This window comes from Leopardus geoffroyi, chromosome E1 (genome assembly GCF_018350155.1).
Source record: "Leopardus geoffroyi isolate Oge1 chromosome E1, O.geoffroyi_Oge1_pat1.0, whole genome shotgun sequence".
Lineage (NCBI taxonomy): Eukaryota > Metazoa > Chordata > Mammalia > Carnivora > Felidae > Leopardus > Leopardus geoffroyi.
The window spans coordinates 46,171,716-46,190,383 of record NC_059330.1 but is presented as its reverse complement, the minus strand read 5'-3'; the positions used below and the strand labels follow the sequence as shown (position 1 = coordinate 46,190,383).

Below are 18,668 nucleotides of genomic sequence, written 5' to 3'. Positions count from 1 at the left end.
CTTCTACCTCACGTAAGAAAAAAAAAGTCTGACCTAAACAAACTATATCCTGTCCTCCAGGAAAAAGGCTTCCCGCTTTCAGGGGTAATTCAGCTGCCAAGCAGCCTCCTCTGGTCTCCCCACACCAGACTTTATCACATGCAGGGCTGTCTTCACAAACTGTCTTGCTCTAACGGGAAGTCAGAACCAAGGGGAAGTGAATGTTCTTGCAGAAGCCTCCGATGTGCAATAGCTCTCTGCTGAGAGTCAGAAAGGAAAAAACAGTCAAAGCCACATACTGGGGAAGCAGGCCAGTGAAGGGCAAGGGAAGGCCACAGCCCTGCAGTCAGAAAGAGAAGAGCCACATGATGAGCGCCACCCCCCCCCCCCCCCAAGGACACCTACTTACACACAGGGCCTATTCCAGAAATCTTGGTGGCGTGAATTTGAAATGTATCAAAGAACATACACTCTAAACTCTCAATTCTAAATTCTAAAAGCTGAGATGAGAAAGTAGGTTCCACGGCCAGCAAAAGCACAGACCTACAGAAGGAAAGGCTGCAGTTGTGGCAACAGGTTGGAAAACATATGAAGGTTTCAAAGCAGGCTTTTCACACCTTAATGTGCACAAATCCAACTGGAACCTTGTTAAAACAGAGATTCTGACTCAGTAGGTCTGGGATGGAGTAGAGAATCTGCATTTCTTTTTCTTTTTTTTTTTTTTAAAGATTTTATTTTTAAGTAATCTCTACACCCAATATGGGGCTTGGGATCAAGAGTCACACACTCCACTGACTGAGCCAGCCAGGTGCCCCGAGAATCTGCATTTCTAACAAGCTTCCAGGCATGCTAATGCTGCTGATCCATGGGTCACACTTTGAGCAGGAGGTCTTAGGAGGAGAGTGACACTTCAATTTAAGGTCACGGTTCCCAATCCTAGCCACCCACTTAAAGAGCTGCCTGTGGGGCCAAACACACCTCACACCAACTACAACAGGATCTCTGGGGCTGGGGCCAAAGGGTTGGTATTTTTTAAATCTCCCCAAGTGTGTGTAATATTCAGTCAATTTTGAAAACCCTGATTTAAGGGGATAAAAGGCAATGGCATTGTAAACAAAAATGAGGTTCATGCAAGGATTCAGGGAACCTTGAACAAGACAGAGAAGTGGGAAAGAGAGGAAGGAGGAAGGTGGGACTAGGAAAACCAAAAGGGGACAGCAGTGGAGTGAAAGCAGAGCCCACGGGCATAGAGTGGGTGGCCAGCAGAACGTTCTAAAGACAGCAAACAGAAGGTGGCATTTGCCTACCCCGTGCCTCACTGAAGGACTCTGCAGGTAGCAGTGTGTCTGGCTGATACAAATGACATGAAAAATTACCAGGGAACCAATTTCATAAAGATTGCAGGGGCGCCTGGGTGGCGCAGTCGGTTAAGCGTCCGACTTCAGCCAGGTCACGATCTCGCGGTCTGTGAGTTCGAGCCCCGCGTCGGGCTCTGGGCTGATGGCTCAGAGCCTGGAGCCTGTTTCCGATTCTGTGTCTCCCTCTCTCTCTGCCCCTCCCCCGTTCATGCTCTGTCTCTCTCTGTCCCAAAAATAAATAAACGTTGAAAAAAAAAAATTAAAAAAAAAAAAAAAAAAAGATTGCAGTGACTGGAAGCTAGAAAATCAGCAGAAAAGAAGGTCATAAAAGTGGATCCACAAATTACCTTGCTAAGAGATCTGGTGGTATGAGACAAAGTGAACAAGTAGGCTCACCTATGCAGGGGGAAGGGGGGTGTGTGTGTGGTTGCGTCAGTTTGGTTCGCAGGAGCATCAAGTGAGAAACGGCACCTGGATCTCACCAGGCCTCTGCCTCAAGGGTGGCAACAAGAGATTTTGCACCAAGTATTCCCCCCAATATTTAAGGGGTTCATCCAAACCAGGACAAGGTGACTAAATCTGTGTTTTCATTATCCCTACTCTTCAGTGCTTCGTAGATTCTGATTACGTATATGCTTAGGCTGCCTTTCCAGACTAAAGAGTTCCAGGCTTTTTAAGCTATTCATATATAAAAGTGAATTTTCAACCCCTTGAAAATTTCATCTTCCCTTAGACCTATTCTAGTTCGGTTGCCCTCTGAGCTGTGGGGAAGCGAGTGACATAACATCTCACAACTTCTCCCCATGGGCAATGTTATATTTTCTGTTCTGTTTCTAACAAACTGTGGAGGAACCTGGAGGAGGTTTCCCAAGGACTACAATAATTCTAAGATCCCCATCCTGGATGGTAACTGACAGGTACTGAGCTACACAGAACATCTGGATTCTAGACCAGCTCTGTCACCATTTACTGCTTCACCTCAGGCAAGTCACTCTGTCTCAGTCTCCCCAGGTTTAGACTGGCAAGAACAGATACCTGCCCTGGACCCCTCAAAGTTGCAAGAATCAATGAGAGACAAAAGCACTTACACATGTAAGGTCTTTCCATGTTTAAACAGGGACCAGACTGAAGCTATGCCACTCAACAACTTTGATCCTGTCTTCTTGCACTTGCCCCATTATTTTAGTAAGACAAAAAAGAATGGATTACTCTTTACATTGTCCTTGATATTTTGAACTTAAATAGCAGACAAGATAGCATCAAACTCATTGATGGGATATTTGGGAACTGGGCAACATTTGGAAGAGAAGATTAGAAGTTTACTTTTGTCAGGGAGAATCTGAGGTAATAAAATAAAATGCCATACTCAGTTTAAGGTGGCTGGGTATTTAGTTTTTATCGTATTCGGATATAAGTGACAAAAGAACATTAAGCTTGAAGTGGCTTAGTCGGTTAAGTGTCCGACTCTTGATATCAGCTCAGGTCATGATCTCATGTTCGTGAGATTGATCCCTGTGTTGGGCTCTGTGCTGGGCGTGGAACCTGCTTAGGATTCTCCCTCCCTCCCTCTCTTCCCCCCGCCCCCCCGCCCCATGCTTACTTGCTTGCTCTCTTTCTCTCTCAAAAAAATAAAAAATAAAAATTATAAAAAACCTTCTTATAAAAAAAAAAAAAGAATGTTAAGCTTGAGATTACTTTAAGAGAGTAAAAAGCTGGGTCTAGGAAGTTATAAGATCAAGAGAGGAAAGATAAACTTACAGATGCACACATGTTTAGAGAAGTCTGTAATAGCAATAATCTAAGAGGTGATGGTTCCAGGCACAGGCCTAATGTGGCAAGAACTACTGAAGGAGATGATGAAGTTTCTTAAAAGGGCAGGAGAAAGTAAGGCTAGAGAGAGGCTCTTCAGACTCTGTGATGACCAAAATCCAGGAGTTCTCAGGTAAGAACAATATTGAAACCTAAGACATGGCCTTGGACAGGTAAGGTGGGAGGGGTATGATATACACCTTGGTGAGGGGTAAAGGCAGAGGAAAGATTAGAAGTTGTCATAGAAGGATCAGCAGAAAAGGAATTCAGAGAGAAGAGACCACACATTTATTTATTTATTTATTTATTTATTTATTTATTTATTTATTTATTTATTGAGACCACACATTTAGAAACAGGAATAAGAAGGGAAGTAAAGGTATAAGTGATAACAATAGGTGGATGAGGCAACAGCTTGCTAAAAAGAAAAGAAACTCAGTAGAGAAACGAAGTGGCTGAGAGTTGCCAGCAAGAGATGAGGCAGGCAGGGTGCTATGGTATCCTGGAGCAGCATACCAAAGTATGATCTGTAGGCTGGCACCAGGCCACAAGCCGTGGTATAACAGTCCTCAACGAGGTAAATACAGAAACGGAGAATAACTCTGTACAGACTTTTACAGCAATTTGGCAGACTGACTTTCTGTCTATTGAATCTAATAATAAAAACTGTGGTCTTGTATTTTGTATGTCACTGGTTTCCTTTTCCATTTCATTTTTCAGTTTTTGTGTTTTAAAAGGAACTGATGCATGACAGACTAGAAATCAGAACAAAACTGACATTGCATCATAGATGCTTAGAGAAACACTGTTCTGGAGGTGGGATTCCTGAGCACATAGCAAATCTGGATCATGATACTTGTGTTTATTAAGAAGTCTGAGGTCTAGCTGAGGAAGTTCCCAAAGAAAGGTTTTATCACCACCATTACCACTGCTAGTCTTAAATGTAAATCTTTATAAATGCAAAAAAAAAAAAAAAAAGCTTAAATGACTTGACAGTAACAAAAATGGTTATTATAGTATATCCACTCAAGGAAATTATGAACCCTTATAAATTATAATTATGAAGATTGCATATTAACATAGAAAAATGTGCGTGACAATATTAAGTGAAAAAATAATTGAGAAAATTATATGACTACCATGACAACATTTGAAGTATGTACACATATGCTCAAAAACTACAGGGGCACATGTAAATATCAATCAATGTGTCATACTGATAGGATTACATAGGAGAGTTCTCTCTTTTTTAAACTTTATAAAAAAGTTAAACTGACTTTATAGTAATTTTTTAAAATATAGGTCCTTAGAAGGGGAGGCATCAGTGCTTGCTCTGGCAGCACAAATACTAAAACTGGAATAATACAAAAATTAGCATGTATAAGGATGACATGCAAATTCATGAAGTGTTCCATAAAAAGAAGGAAGGAAGGAAGGAAGGAAGGAAGGAAGGAAGCAAGGAAGGAAGGAAAGAAAGAAAGAAAGAAAGAAAGAAAGAAAGAAAGAAAGAAAGAAGAAAGAAAGAGAGGCATCAATGTGGCATTTATTTTATGCAACATCTAATGCAATGCAATGCCTTGGGTATCAGAGCTCAGATGGTCGTCTTTCAGGCAGCTCACAGTGTTGTGTCAGTCTCTGCAGCCATGTACATCCCTTAATGGATGGGAAAGTAGATGTAAGGATCGAGTTGTCTATACCTTCTCATCATGGGAATGGAGGGATCATGATCAAGTGTGCTAGCTCCCAGTCAAGCAATCACATCATTAAACCAAATCCTGATTCTAGCTTCTTCCATAGAGAAGATTTGCTGAATATGATTTCTGCTTGACTTCTGCTAATAATCAAGAAGCATTCACTGTGTTTTCTTAAGAGGATGGGTGGGGAAGGGTTCCAAAACAGTAAGTCACAGCTCCTGTTCTCAAGGACCTTAATAATCTTTTGGGATAACATGTACAAATATGCAACAACTAGAGGGGAATTAGTAAGCAACTTATAAACAAGTATACAAATTATATCCAATGACTAAAAGAACAGAAAGTAATCAAGATGGCTCAGGCAAAAACACTGACCAAACTGTAGCAGGTAAATCAAGCCAGATACTAAAAATAGCCACGGTCTGGGAAAGAGCAAAAAGTAAGAACTGTAGAAAGGGGAGAGTATGCTGAAGAATGTGGAAAGATGAGACTGGGGAGTTGAAAGCAAGGGTAGATAGTGATAAGCCCTGGGTGCTAGGCTAAATTTAGATCCTATGATAGGATCCTATGAAAGAAATAAAGCCTATAAAGAGGAGGTGAGTAACTTGAACAGAAAAATAAAATAATAAAGGATATATTTCATTTCAGAATATTTTCCAACACAAAGCCAGAAAAAAGACAGAGAAGACCATCCTCAATCACAAGGACACTTCAGTAATATTAGAAAATGTCTTCTTGGGGCACCTGGGTGGCTCATTTGGCTAAGCGTCCAACTCTCGATTTTGGCTCAGGTCATGATCTCAGTTGTGAGACTGAGCCCCATGTTGGGCTCTTTGCTGAGTGTGGAGCCTGCTTGGGATTCTCTCTTTCCCTCTCTCTCTGCCCTTCCCCCTCCTAACGCCTCCTAACTGCATTCTCTTGTGCTCCCCCCTAATCAGTAGGACAGCCCAATATCAATACATCTTTTTAAAAATAAATGGTCAGCATGAGCACCATTCCACCTAAACATAGTATGTGAGCTATTGTTCGGGGGAAGGGAGGGCTCTCATTCCATTGTAACTCGGTGATACAGACACCTGTGCCATCTGTCCTGAAGATTCCCCGAAGTCTGTATTGTGTTATAGCCCCTGTGATAGGAACTTAACACTGTATGAAATCTGAAAGCTTTAAGAATTGCCCTTTTAGCAATGTGGCCACTGACTTTTTTCACAGTCTTTTGATGGATGTGCTCATGGTTTATAACCACCGTGATTTAAGGGTGTGTTTATGAAGGTATGTCACAGCTGGCTGTCTTTGAGCAAAGGGAAGGGAAAGAGTGCCAAGAAACCTTTAGGAACATGCATCTCAAGAAAACTGGCACAGGAATCAGTGATTAGAAGACACACAGATTGCAATCATTCTTGTGAAATGTAGGCCCCCAGGGACCTTTTACAGAAGTTAACAAGGGATAATCCTTCACTTCTGACGGCCTCTGCAGATCGCCTGCCATTTGGTAAGGTAGTGGCTGGCAAGTTACAAGAGGCCCTCCACTCCATGGCCTTTCTCCCATTGAAAAGAAGGAAAAGCTTGTTTCCTACATGTATCTCAAGAGACAGGCACGGTTGCTGAGGGGTTGTAAGAGTAGGTCTACAGGATAGTCTCAAATCTCTAGCAGCCTTCGCTAAGCACCTTCACCCTCATCAAATCTCTCTTGTTAGGGTCCAAATCAAATGGAAATAACATAAATATAGAGAAAAAGAATTTTCTCTTTAATCATAAATGTTTTCCTTCCTCCCATGCCACAAGCCAAGTAACCTTTAGCTGCAACTTTAACACAGGTGACTTGACTTCACAGTGAAATCACATGCAAACTGCTATCTGGCCACTGGCACAGTGGGCTGTGCTGGGCTCCACGTATGTGCTTGCTTGCTTTAGCAGCAGCTGAGGAATACAAAATTCTGTCAAGGAAACCAGGTGAACTCTTAAAGAACAGCAAGTTTTGCCCTCTGTCCAGCCGCCAGGTCATCAGAGGGGCTACTTACATGGTTTCTGTCTTGGGACAGCAGCAATATCCTAAGGCTTTTCATGCTTGAGCTTCTGTCTAATATGTCAATTGCTTTATCAAGATCATCTTGGTTCTTCAGCAGGATGGAAAGCTGGGACACAGACACAGAAAAAGGGAATCATATAAAATATGTCTTTAGTTTAGAAACAGGCTAAATTAAAAAAAATACCTGAATGAAAACAATCTAATTGGATAGTATGGGGTCGTAAAATTAATTCAAACCATCTAGGTATTTTTTCTTTTCCTTAGTGTACAATTCAATAATTTTTAGTAAAGTTACAAAGTTGTGCAACCATCATCATAATTCAATTTTAAAACATTTCCATTGTTTCAAAAAGATCTTGTGCCCATTTACAGTCACTCCCTCTTCCCACCTGTAGCCCCAGGCAACTATGAATCTACTCTGTCTCTGTAGATTTACCTCTTTTGGATATTTCACATAAATGGAATCCTATTAATTCATACATGTTCAATTCAGTTCATAGTCTTTTGTATCTACTTCTTTTGCTTAATGTTTCTGAGTTTATCCATGCTGTGCAATACATCAGTAGTTTGTTTCAAGATACTTTCTGAGAAGAGCTTCCTCTCTAAAAATACTCTTTTCTCCAAAGCATCAAATCCTAAACAGTTAAAACCCCATATTTCTTCCCAAATTAATTAAATATCTCACCTTAGCCTGTGCTGCAATTAACACAACAAGCAGAGAAGGCATAGGAGGAGGAGGGGCATAGGCAGAGGATGAAAACTGTTACTCAAATAAGAACACGAATTTAGGCCACATAACAGAGTTTAATATCTTAATGTTTAAAGATAAAAATCAGTGACTAGAATTCAGAAACAATCTCCTCTGTTTTCATTCCCCTGAAGTATTAAAGAGATCGCCCTTGAGGGTATGGATAAGTCTCACTTGCTGTTAAATGCAGAGGACACTATGAGTATTTAGTATTAAAAAATGCAAAAGTACATTTTGCCTAGGACCCAGCAAATGTCAGATCTTACACGTTTGTGGCAAATACAAAATCAAGCAAAAGTCCAATTCATTTCTTCAGTTCCCATTTTATAATAAAAGGAGATGGCAACACTAAATTCTAGGCCAGGAGAAAACAAAGAGCAAGAACAGTATTTAAAATAAAATTTCAAGGGGCACCTGGCTGGCTCAGTCAAAAGATCATGCAACTCATGATCTTGGGGTTGTGAGTTTGAGCCCCATGTGGGGAGCAGAGATTGCTTAAAATAAATAAATAAATAATAAAATAAAATAAAATTTCAAGACAACTCATGGAATGGGAGAAAATTTTGCAAATCTTATCACATCGTAAAAGAATTCCTTCCTGTAACATTCAAAGTATGAATAAACAAGAACTGTTGTGGGAGGTGGAGAGAGATAAAGAAATAACTGGAGTAGGCTTTAACTTAAACAAACAAACAAACTACAATTGTGCAAAAGTATGATATGGGTCTAGTATCCAGAATATATATAGAACTCTTACAACTCAACAGTAAGAGGACAAAGAATCCAATTCTTCCAATGGACAAAAGATTTGAATAGACATCGCCCAAAAAAGACGATGGCCAATGGCCAATGGCCAATAAGCACCAAAAAGACACTCTATGTCATTAGTCATTAGGGAAATGCAAATTAAAACCACAATGAGATACCACTTCGTACCTACTAGGATGGCTATAATTTAAAAAACAGATATGCAAAAACCCAAAAAGTAACAAGTCTTGATGAGGACATAGGGAAATTATAACTTTCCTATGCTGCTGGTAGGAATGTAAAATGGTACAGTGGATATGGGAAGGATGGACAGTTTCTCAAAACGATAACACAGAGTTACCGTAAGACAACAGTTCTACTCCTTGGTATATACTCCAGAGAACTGAAAAAAATACGTGCATATGAAAATGTGTACACAGATGTTTATGGCAGCATTACTCATAATGGTCAAAAAAGTGAAAACAATTCCAGTATCCAGACGGATACACAAAATGTCGTTTATCCATACAATGGAATATTATTATCTTGAAAACATTATGCTAAGTGCAAGAAGCCAAACACAAAAGGCCACATATTATATGATTCCATGTATATGAAATGTTCAGAACAGGCAAATCCAAAGAGACAGAAAGTAGGTTTGTGTTTGCCTGCCAGGTGCTAGGGAGAAGAGGGGATAGGAAGTGACTGCTAATGGATACAGGCCTTTTCTTTGGGGTATCTGGAGTTAGATAGCAGTGTTGGTTATACAACTCTGTACATATATTAAAAACCACTGAATTGTACAGCTTAAAAGGGTAAATGTTATGGTGGGTAAATTGTACCTCAATAAAGCTATTAAAAACATAAGTAAACATAAAATAAAATACCAACTGATTTCTCACATGTGGTTCTCAAATCCTGACATGGCAAGGTTTAGAGGGCAAAGAAAAGAAAAAGGTTGAGGGATTTTTAAATTAATAAAGTGTAAACTAGTCAATTCTCGGTCATTCACATTAGCAGAGCATGGAAAGACATGCATCATCTAAAATAATTACTAACTACTAATTATGTTTGGCTTTAGAATTAACATCTGCATAAATATTTAAATAAAGGAACGACTAACATTCTGGGAAGCCACTTTATTGCCCAAAGAATTTGAAAATGGATTTTGGGACATGTGGAATTCTTAATGGAAAAAGAAATGAGCACTAAATCATTCAGAAAAGTCTTTCCTCACTAAAGAATACCTTCTTTAATGCTGATTAGCTGGCAGACTCCAGCCTTGCTTTCTATGCAGTGACTGAAGCTTGAGCTGCAATTTTTAAAAGTTCATCTGCATTACTTATTAACTATAGAGCTAGTGGTTTATTTTCCAAATCTGCTGTATTTCTAAAATTTGTCACAAAAAAACAAAAGATCAGACAGTATTATTTTTGTTAGCTATTGGGCAACATATCCAATGGTAGTTGTATATTTTGTATAAAAGGGGATTGGGGGGTTTTAGCCAACAAATCTCAGCCCCTATAGATGTCAGCCCCAAATTATGGAAGAAATTCCTTTTTTCTCCAGCTGAAGGTTTTTTGCTTTTATTTTTTAAAGTATAGTTGACACATAATGTCACGTTAGTTTCAGGTGTACAACACACTGATTTAACAAGTCTGTATGTTATACTGTGCTCACCACAAATGTAGCTACCATCTGTTGCCATATAACGCTACTGCAATACCATTATATTCCCTCTGCTGTACCTTTTATCCCCATGACTTCTCATTCCATAACTGGAAGCTTGTATCTCTCACCCCCTTCACACATTTTGCCTACCTCTCCCCTCTGATAACCATCAGTTTGTTCTCTGTATTTATGGGTCTGTTTCTGTTTTTCATTTATTTATTCATTTGTTTTGTGTTTTAGATCCTATCTATAAGTGAAATCATATGGTTTTTGTCTTTCTCTGTCTCACTTATTTCACTTAGCATAACACCCTCTAGGTCCCTCCATGTTGTTGCAAATGGTAAGATCTCATCTTTTTTATGGCTGAGTAATATTTCACTCTCTCTATATATACCATATCTTCTTCACCCATTCATCTATTGATGGATGGATGGACACTTGGGTTGCTTTATGGAGGAGATTCTTAACTCTTTAACCAATAAAACAAAACTACACAGTAAGGACCCAATTCTCAAAGAGCCAGGATGTTGCCCAGCTTTCTTGTCTTGTCCCCCAATTCAATTCCCTCAAGATGCACACTTTTTACTAGGCACCAACACACTGCCTCTCAGACTAATGCAAAGCATCAGCCCAAGCAGACTGTAGCCTCTAGTACCTTTCTTGGAGCTAGAAAAGCAGCCAAGTAACTGACACTCAAAAGAATCCCTTCCTGGGTGACACTCAAAGTATGAAAAAATAAGAACTGGAAGGAAGGGCAGGGGACAGGAGGAAGAAGAGTTAAAGAAATCACTTGAGTAGGTGCTAACTTTGGAAACAAACTACACTTGGGAGTTAAACTTTGAGAGAAGAGTCCAGTATTTATGACTGTCAATAGAGGAACTACCCACCAGTTTTCCACACCTCTCCAGCCCCTCCTAAACCTCTGCTTCTTGTTAAGGTTGTGCTGGAAAGAAAAAGATAAGCTACAAAACATAACAGCGACAATATACATCCTGGCCCCAGTACCATACCTGTTCCCACCATGGAGTATTAGAGCTACCACCACTGACTGAGCAGGCAGAATGGAAGTAGCTATGGAATCCCCCATGTAGCAAAAACCAGAAATCCCAGAATTATTGAAATTAAGGAAAGAGGCTCCAGAAAAGGAAAACCTGCAGATGATATTAGAGGAACAAACTAAAATATCCTCGGTTAAGGAGAAAGAAAAAGGTAGTCAGCTGTCACCCCATCTTGTCTCCATACCATCCATCTACTTTCTTACCTCATTATTCATGTAATGAAGATCAAGAGGCTGCCCAAACACTGTTGTCACCTTGTGTTCCACATCTTCATATCTAACAGGCCGGCTGAATGCTATAATTCTGAAAAGGAATAGGAAGCATCGTTAATTGTATATTTTAAAAGTCAGATTTGGAAAGCTAGGACTTCTGAATATCTTCCTGTTCTTTTAAACATAGGATTCTCTTTTTCTCCTTCATACAGTTTGACTTTCTATTTTTTCTTTTCTTCTCTTACCTACTTTATTTATTTTTTTTTTACCTTTCTCCTGAGCATCACAAACATTGCTCAGTCCCAATAACTGTTCTACCATTTCAGCTCAGATCTTTCTATCAATGACAGTTCAGTATCCAAGCAGGACACCTGGGGCGCTTGGGTGGCTCAGTCAGTTACGCATCCGAATTTCACTCAGGTCATGATCTCACGGTTCGTGAGTTCGAGCCCCGCATTAGGCTCTCTGCTGTCAGTATGGAGCCCGCTTAGGATCCTCTGTCCCTCTCTCTCTGCCCCTCCTCTGCTTATGCTGTCTCTCTCAAAAATAAATAAATAAACTTAAAAAAAGAAAAAAGCAGGACATCTGGATTTAAACATTAGGTTCTAAACACTCTTGTTAGGAAGAAAACCTGGAGACTGGAGCAGTGGTCCTGAAAACATGGTCTTAACTCCTAAATGACTCAACTCCAGGACTTGAAAGGTCTTATCCATTGCTGATGCCAGAGGAATCTCAATGCTGATTATCTTCAGAATTGAGATTTCCTACCTAAGAGTCAAAAGAATTCCCCTTGAGTTGGTTACATGCCTAAGTTTTTTTTTTAACAAGTGACACATATGATCATATAAGTAGTGTTGATATTGACACCTTTCTAGAGAAACTCATTAGGTCAGTTCAAAAAACAACTTTTCTTAAAACGTTTTATTTATTTTTGAGAGAGAAACAGAATGCGAGCAGGGCAGGGGCAGAGAGAGAGGGAGTCACAGAATCTGAAGCAGGCTCCAGGCTCCAAGCTGTCAGCACAGAGCCCGATGCAAGGCTCGAACTCACGAACCGTGAGATCATGACCTGAGCCAAAGTCGGACGCTTAACCAACAGAGCCACCCAGGTGCCCCCAAAAAACAATGTCTATAAATACAGAGTAGAGTAAGAACTTGTTCAAAGATGTGTTAAAAGAATCTGTCAATTAAACATCACAGCAAAATTTAAAACTGGGGACAGATTAAACATACAAAATGAATGAAACAGAAGAATGAAATATACAAAAAAATTGACAAAATATTGGTAATATCAAATCTGGGTTACAGGTTCAGAAGGGTTCAGTATAACATTCTCTCTACCTTTGTATGCTGCTGGTAGTCAACAATTTTTGATGTACAAAAGCGGCCATATGGGTCCAACTCAATACATTACAACTTAAATACTTAAGATAAAAATAAACAATGAGATAAGTGAAAACAAGAGAATATCAGAAAGTAACTCATATATTCTCTCTCTCCCTCTCTCTCTCTCTACACACACACACACACACACACACACACACACACACATATATATATATAAGAATGCATAGGATTAAAAAATATTGGAGTGGAGAAGGTCTTCCTAAGCATTATATAAAATACAGAAGACAAGGAGGAAGAAGGCAGATTTAACAACAAAAATTTAAACTTCTGATAGCAAAATGATCAGCCCTCAACAAAGTTAAGAAATATCAAACTTGGAAAAATAATCCATGCAAAATCAGTAAGACAAACAACCCAACAGAAACATAGACAAGGATATTATGACAATTCAAAGAGTTATGAATGACCAATAAACACATGAATTTATGCTTAATGTGATGGGGGAAAATATATATCAAAACCACCTTCATCTCTTAGTAGCCTAGACTGGACGAAATATGACTAGTCCTTGGTAGAGTAGCAGTATTCAGCCATGGAGCCTCTACAGTTCTTGCCCTCCTCATGCTGGGAAGTGTGTGGTTTTTTTACATCTTCTCTGCTCCTCCAGAGTGGGAAGTGGTATAACCAGAGTAAGAAGCAATAAACCACAGGACAGAGGGATCTAAGCTACTGGATTTTAATGGAATCTGACCAGATAATTTCTTTAATGTTCTTCTGTGCCAGGCTGGCACAAATAAGTAGGCAGCATAAAAGCTTCCATCATCCTAGAACTGTACTATTCAATGTGGTAGCCACTAGCCACATGCAGCTGCTTAAACTCAAATTGATTACAATTAAATTTTATACTGGTTCCTCAGTCTCACTAGCCACAAGGCAATGTGACCAGTGGTTACTATACTGGACAACAAAGGTACATAACATTTACATTATAGCAGAAAGTTCTTTTGGACAACCTTAATAGCATACTTCTATCAACCAGTCTATCCTTCACACAAAGCCTAACATCCCAGGAAGATAATTTCTCCATAACTTCTCCTTTATCCATCACCACCTTTCATTTTTGGAAATTATATTGAATATATTAGTTCATATCCCACCTGGGAATCCATTCATACTGTAATCCTTGTATTTTTTTTCCCTCAAACCAACTGTGCCAAGGAATGATACTGTGTAATGCTATCTAGATATGGGTTATCTAGATATGGACGTTTTCTAGAGACTTTTGAGAGAATGGCTTTCCACTAATTCCTAATAGCAAATCATATCTCCTTCATCAGCATCTCAGCAACAGGGGCCAGTCTTCCTGAATAAAATACCAGAAGACCATTCGTATGCCCCTAGCACACCATTAGAAAAGGATCAGGCTCAGATAAATTCTCCTGCATTTTGCCTGGCAACAAGCCATTCAAAAACTCAAAAGCAGCCCCAAAGTCAAGATCAGAAACCAGGACTATCAGCGTTGGTAAGATCGAAGCTGCCGCCATCACCCTGAGTGGTAGGCATTTTTAGCCAATGCTTCAAAGAGGGGACTAACACCTGTGACAACCACCTTCACCAGTGTCCAGACAGGGAAGCTTTCCAAGGGAAGGAGTTTGAATCTACAGTCCTCTTCTGCCCTCCTGGGGCTGAAAGGTAAAAGCGTTAGGAGCCGGATCCCTACCCTTCCAAAGCAAAGGGAAACAGAATGGATACTTAGCATAGGTGAATGGAAAAAGACTATTTCTTCCCTCTTTTCTGTACATTCTAATTCTCTAAGGGCCTACAACATTTAGATATATACTATCCATATTCCCTGAAAAAAGTAAAGAAAGCCCACAATCATATTCTCTATAAAATCCTAAGACATAAAACACATGAAACCAGAGCTGTCTGGCATAGTGCAGCTGCAACTTGGCTTCCCCGCACCAACTTAAAAGTCCTCAATTCCACACATAGTACACAAACAGTGAAATGCAATGGCTCCTGAAAACAGCTCCATAAAAAGAGAATGCACAGTTTTCGAAACCTTGATACCAACACTCTGCTGTTCAGGCTTTGAAAGGCCATTCCTACCTGACCACCTTAAATATTTGTGGTTTCGATCTGGCAGCTTCTCTGAAACTAAACACATACACTTTCTCAGCGTAAGTCTGCTCACTGTAACAACATACCACTTTGGGAACAGGAATTCAGGAGAGCGTAACCACATAATTAGGCTCCAACACAATTGAGCTTTTGATTTTGTATCTACTTCTGAAAACTCTCTGCCAGTCTGAGTTTGGCAATCCTTCCAAAACCCAGTCAAGTCAGAAGTGTGAAAAGCAGCAACAATCAAGTGACAATTCAACTTCTCTGCTACTGGCAGGACACAGGATGAGCCGCTGGGGACAGAAATCAGAAGACTTTCCTCCCTCCAGGCCTGAAACAGCCCTAGAACACACACCGCAGTAGCAGGGCTCTGGCTCCGCAGACCACAGTGTTTTCACCAGGCAACCTCTGACAACCTTGCAGGCTTGTTAACATATCTTTTTAAGGGAGAACACATATCTGGACACATATCCAGCCACATATCTGGACTTGTGCTAACAATGTTTGGAGGCACTAATGTCCTCTGGTAGAACTAATCTAATAGGAAGAGCTTATTCTCATGGGTTTGCTCTTCACATTTCCAAATGCTCAAAGCAAAGGCAAAAGTGGGGTATCAATGAGAGAGACTGGAATAGCAGGAAACATATTGAAAAGCACACTCAGGCACATATGTGCCACATGCGTGCACACACAGGGTCCCAATTATCCCATTACCAGAGTTCTGTATGCTTTTCAAAAGTTATTCCTTAAGCGGCGTCTGGGTGGCTCAGTCTGTTAGCATCCAACTCTTGATTTCAGCTCATGTCATGATCTCATGGTTGTGAGATCAAGCCCCACACCGGGCTCAGCATTGATAGTGTGAAGCCTGCTTGGGATGCTCTGTCTCTCTCTCAAAATAAAGTTTATTTAAAAGTTCTTCCTTAAGGAGCATCTGGCTGACTCAGTCAGAACATGCGATTCTTGATGTTGGGGTTGTGAGTTCAAGCCCCATGTTGAGTTTAAAAAAAATAAGTTTTTCCTTAAATAACTTTAGAAATTAAGTGGAGTCCTATTTTTCTCCACTGAAAACTTCTATCTTGGTTTCCTACAAAAAACTAAATACTAACAATGGAGGAAAGGACAAAAGGGTTTCATAACATTACTTTCACTTCCCTAACAAGGTAAGATACTGAATATAGACTGAAAAACTCCCTCTTTCTATGTCCTCAAATGATCTGAAATCTTTCACAACTGACAGACTTGATGCAGCTTCCCATGACCCTGACACATTATAAAGAAACTTCCAAGTCACTAACCTGGCCCTGATGTGGACAAAGCCAGGGGCCAGGGCCACTCTACTGGGCTGGAAATAGCACCACATCACAGGAGAATCTTGATCCTCTTTTAACTAATTTTTTATTTTTATTTTTTGAGAGAGAGAGAGATAAGAAGAGAGGGGCAGAGGGAAGAGAGAGAGAGAGAGAGAGAGAGAGAGAGAAGAGGAGAGGGCAGAGGGAGGACAGAGAGAGGAGAGGGGCAGAGGGAGAGAGAGAGAATCTTAAACAGGCTCCACACTTAGCATGGAGCTTGACATGGGGCTCAATCCCATAACCCTGGGATCATGACCTGAGTGGAAATCAAGAGTCGGACACTCAACCGACTGAGCCACCCAGACGCCTCCTGATCTCCTTCTGATGTTATCGGGTGGCACAGTGTCAGTGTATCTGGAAGTCATAACTGAGTAGGGCTGGAGTCCTGACTTCCTCCCCTAGCAAAATGGTGGACCCCACAGGAGCAGAATAATAGCAGAAGAGTAAAAACAGTAAAAGCAGTTGAAATGGCTTCCATTCCTAAGACCAAAAATAAAGTTTAATTGGTAAGCCAAGCCAAAAGTAAAAATTGCCCTTTTATGCCAAATCAACCCCATCATCTAGCCAGGGAGCCCACAGGGATCACTCCAGGGAAACAGCTTCCATAAGCTCGATGCTTTCTGAGAACCGCAGCACACGTGAACACAACCACTGATCAGAAGGCAGACTTACCGCCTTTCCCCGTTGTGCTCAAACTTGATTCTGACGTCACTCTGTCAAAGGAATGATAGACAGGTTAGCGGGTTCTCTGGCATGTGTTATCCTGCCATTCCCAGGTAAGCTTCAGGTAGTCCTTTAGCAACCTTAGGCAAACATCCCTGATGGCTCCCGTTACAGCGTCTCTACCTCATACACTTTGAGTTCTAACTTCAGGGGCAACAAAGCTCTTAGGACAAGATCTCTAAGTGGCTGCCCAGCTCAGCTGCTATGCTGACATGTCATTTCTAAGTTCCTACACTCTATTTCTACAACTGGCTCTGGAGTTTCTCCTACCATATCACCTCCTGGCCAGGACACCTTTCCTTCTTGGCTGATATGACTGAAGAGAAAGAGAAATCTTGGGATGGATACTTCCTAGCTATAAGTCCACAAGCAAGTTACTTATGCTCTATGAATCTTAGTTTTCCATGTGTACAGTGAGGCTAAACATAGCTGATTTGAAGAACTATGAGAACTAAACAACATAATATACACAAGATACTTCATACATAGTAGACATGCGGTTGCTGCTGTTACAATGGATTTCCATGACCCTTTCAAGACTATCCCTGGTGGCATAAAGCAGGACCCTGGACAAGTTACCTTAGAAGTGTCTCCAGATTTGTCTTAACTGATTATCATGGGTAGCCTATGGGTACCCTATGGACCGTGTCTATCTTGTTTCTGTACTACCAGTGACAAGCAAAGGAAATGGTATCTAATATTTGTGCCTAATATTTATTAAATGGATTGAGCGAGAACAGAATTGAGTGTAAACGTCAGAAATAGGAGGAAGTAGAAGCATTAGAATGTTAAGAAACAAATCAAGGAGGAAGAAATACTGTAAAGAGCAAGTGAGTTTAAAATGGCAGGAAAAGGGAAGAGATATTACAGAAGAAAAGAACACGTATAGTGAAAAAATAAAACTAAGCCTGTCAGGATACCAACAAATAACAGAGATGGAGGAAAGGAAGAGTGGACAGTGAGTGAAAAGTATACTGAGAAAGAGAAATTAATAGGCTGTGGCTTGGAAGAAAGAAGAAAGTTTCAGAGTATCTTTAGATGAGAAACACAGAGCAGACAGAGAAGTCGACAGAAACAGGACAGAATGCGAAAGGTGGGGTGGGTACATAAAGAACTTCTTTTTCCCAAGAGATGAGAAAGCTAGAATTCTCTTATAGTCCACTGAACTGGACGAGTGATTCTAATTTACATCCTAAAAATGACTGAGGATAGGGCACCTGGGTGGCTCAGTTGGTTAAGCCTCTGACTCCTGGTTTCGGTTCAGGTCATCATCTTGCAGTTTGAGACTGAGCCCTGCGTCAGACTCTGCACTGACAGTGTGGAGCCTGCTTGGGATTCTCTCTCCCCTGCTCTCTGCCCCTCCCCCACTCATGTCTTTTTCTTGTCCTCAAAAATAAACTTTTTTTTTTTTTTTTTTTTTTTTAAGGCTGAGGTGGTTCAGTTGGATGAATATCTGACTTCGGCTCAGGTCACGATCTTGTATCCATGGGTTCAAGCCCCACCTCTGGTTCTGTGCTGACAGTTCAGACAGAGCCTGGAGCCTGCTTCGGATTCAGTGTCTCCCTTCTCTCTGCCCACCACCCCCCCCCCAAACACCGCTTGCACTCTGTCTCTCTTTTTCAAAAAATAAAATAAAACATTAAAAAAATTAAAAGAAAAAAAGGCTGAGGACCTCAAAGAGCTTTTGTTTGCATAGATTGTATCCACTGATATTTGCCACATTAGAAATTAAAACAAAATTTATATTTATTTTGTTCATTTTAAAACAATTTAAAAAATATTACATGCTAACATAAACACACTGTTATAAAAAAGAAT

The 18,668-nt window shown here is 40.4% G+C and overlaps 1 protein-coding gene across 3 annotated transcripts in view; it reads right to left on the bottom strand.

Moving 5' to 3' along the window:
- Positions 1-18,668, bottom strand: part of MAP3K3 (mitogen-activated protein kinase kinase kinase 3) — a 61,005-nt gene that overhangs the window by 22,047 nt on the left and 20,290 nt on the right. The window contains exons 3-6 of one of the 3 annotated variants that reach the window (XM_045489417.1): positions 16,800-16,840; positions 11,297-11,396; positions 9,256-9,282; positions 6,862-6,975 (exon numbers count right to left, since the gene is read on the bottom strand). In XM_045489417.1, the coding sequence (XP_045345373.1) occupies positions 6,862-6,975; positions 9,256-9,282; positions 11,297-11,396; positions 16,800-16,840 (282 nt within the window). Of the gene's footprint in view, positions 1-6,861; positions 6,976-9,255; positions 9,283-10,690; positions 11,238-11,296; positions 11,397-16,799; positions 16,841-18,668 lie in introns of those variants that run through there. The other 2 variants (XM_045489418.1, XM_045489416.1) reach the window with 2 other exon arrangements.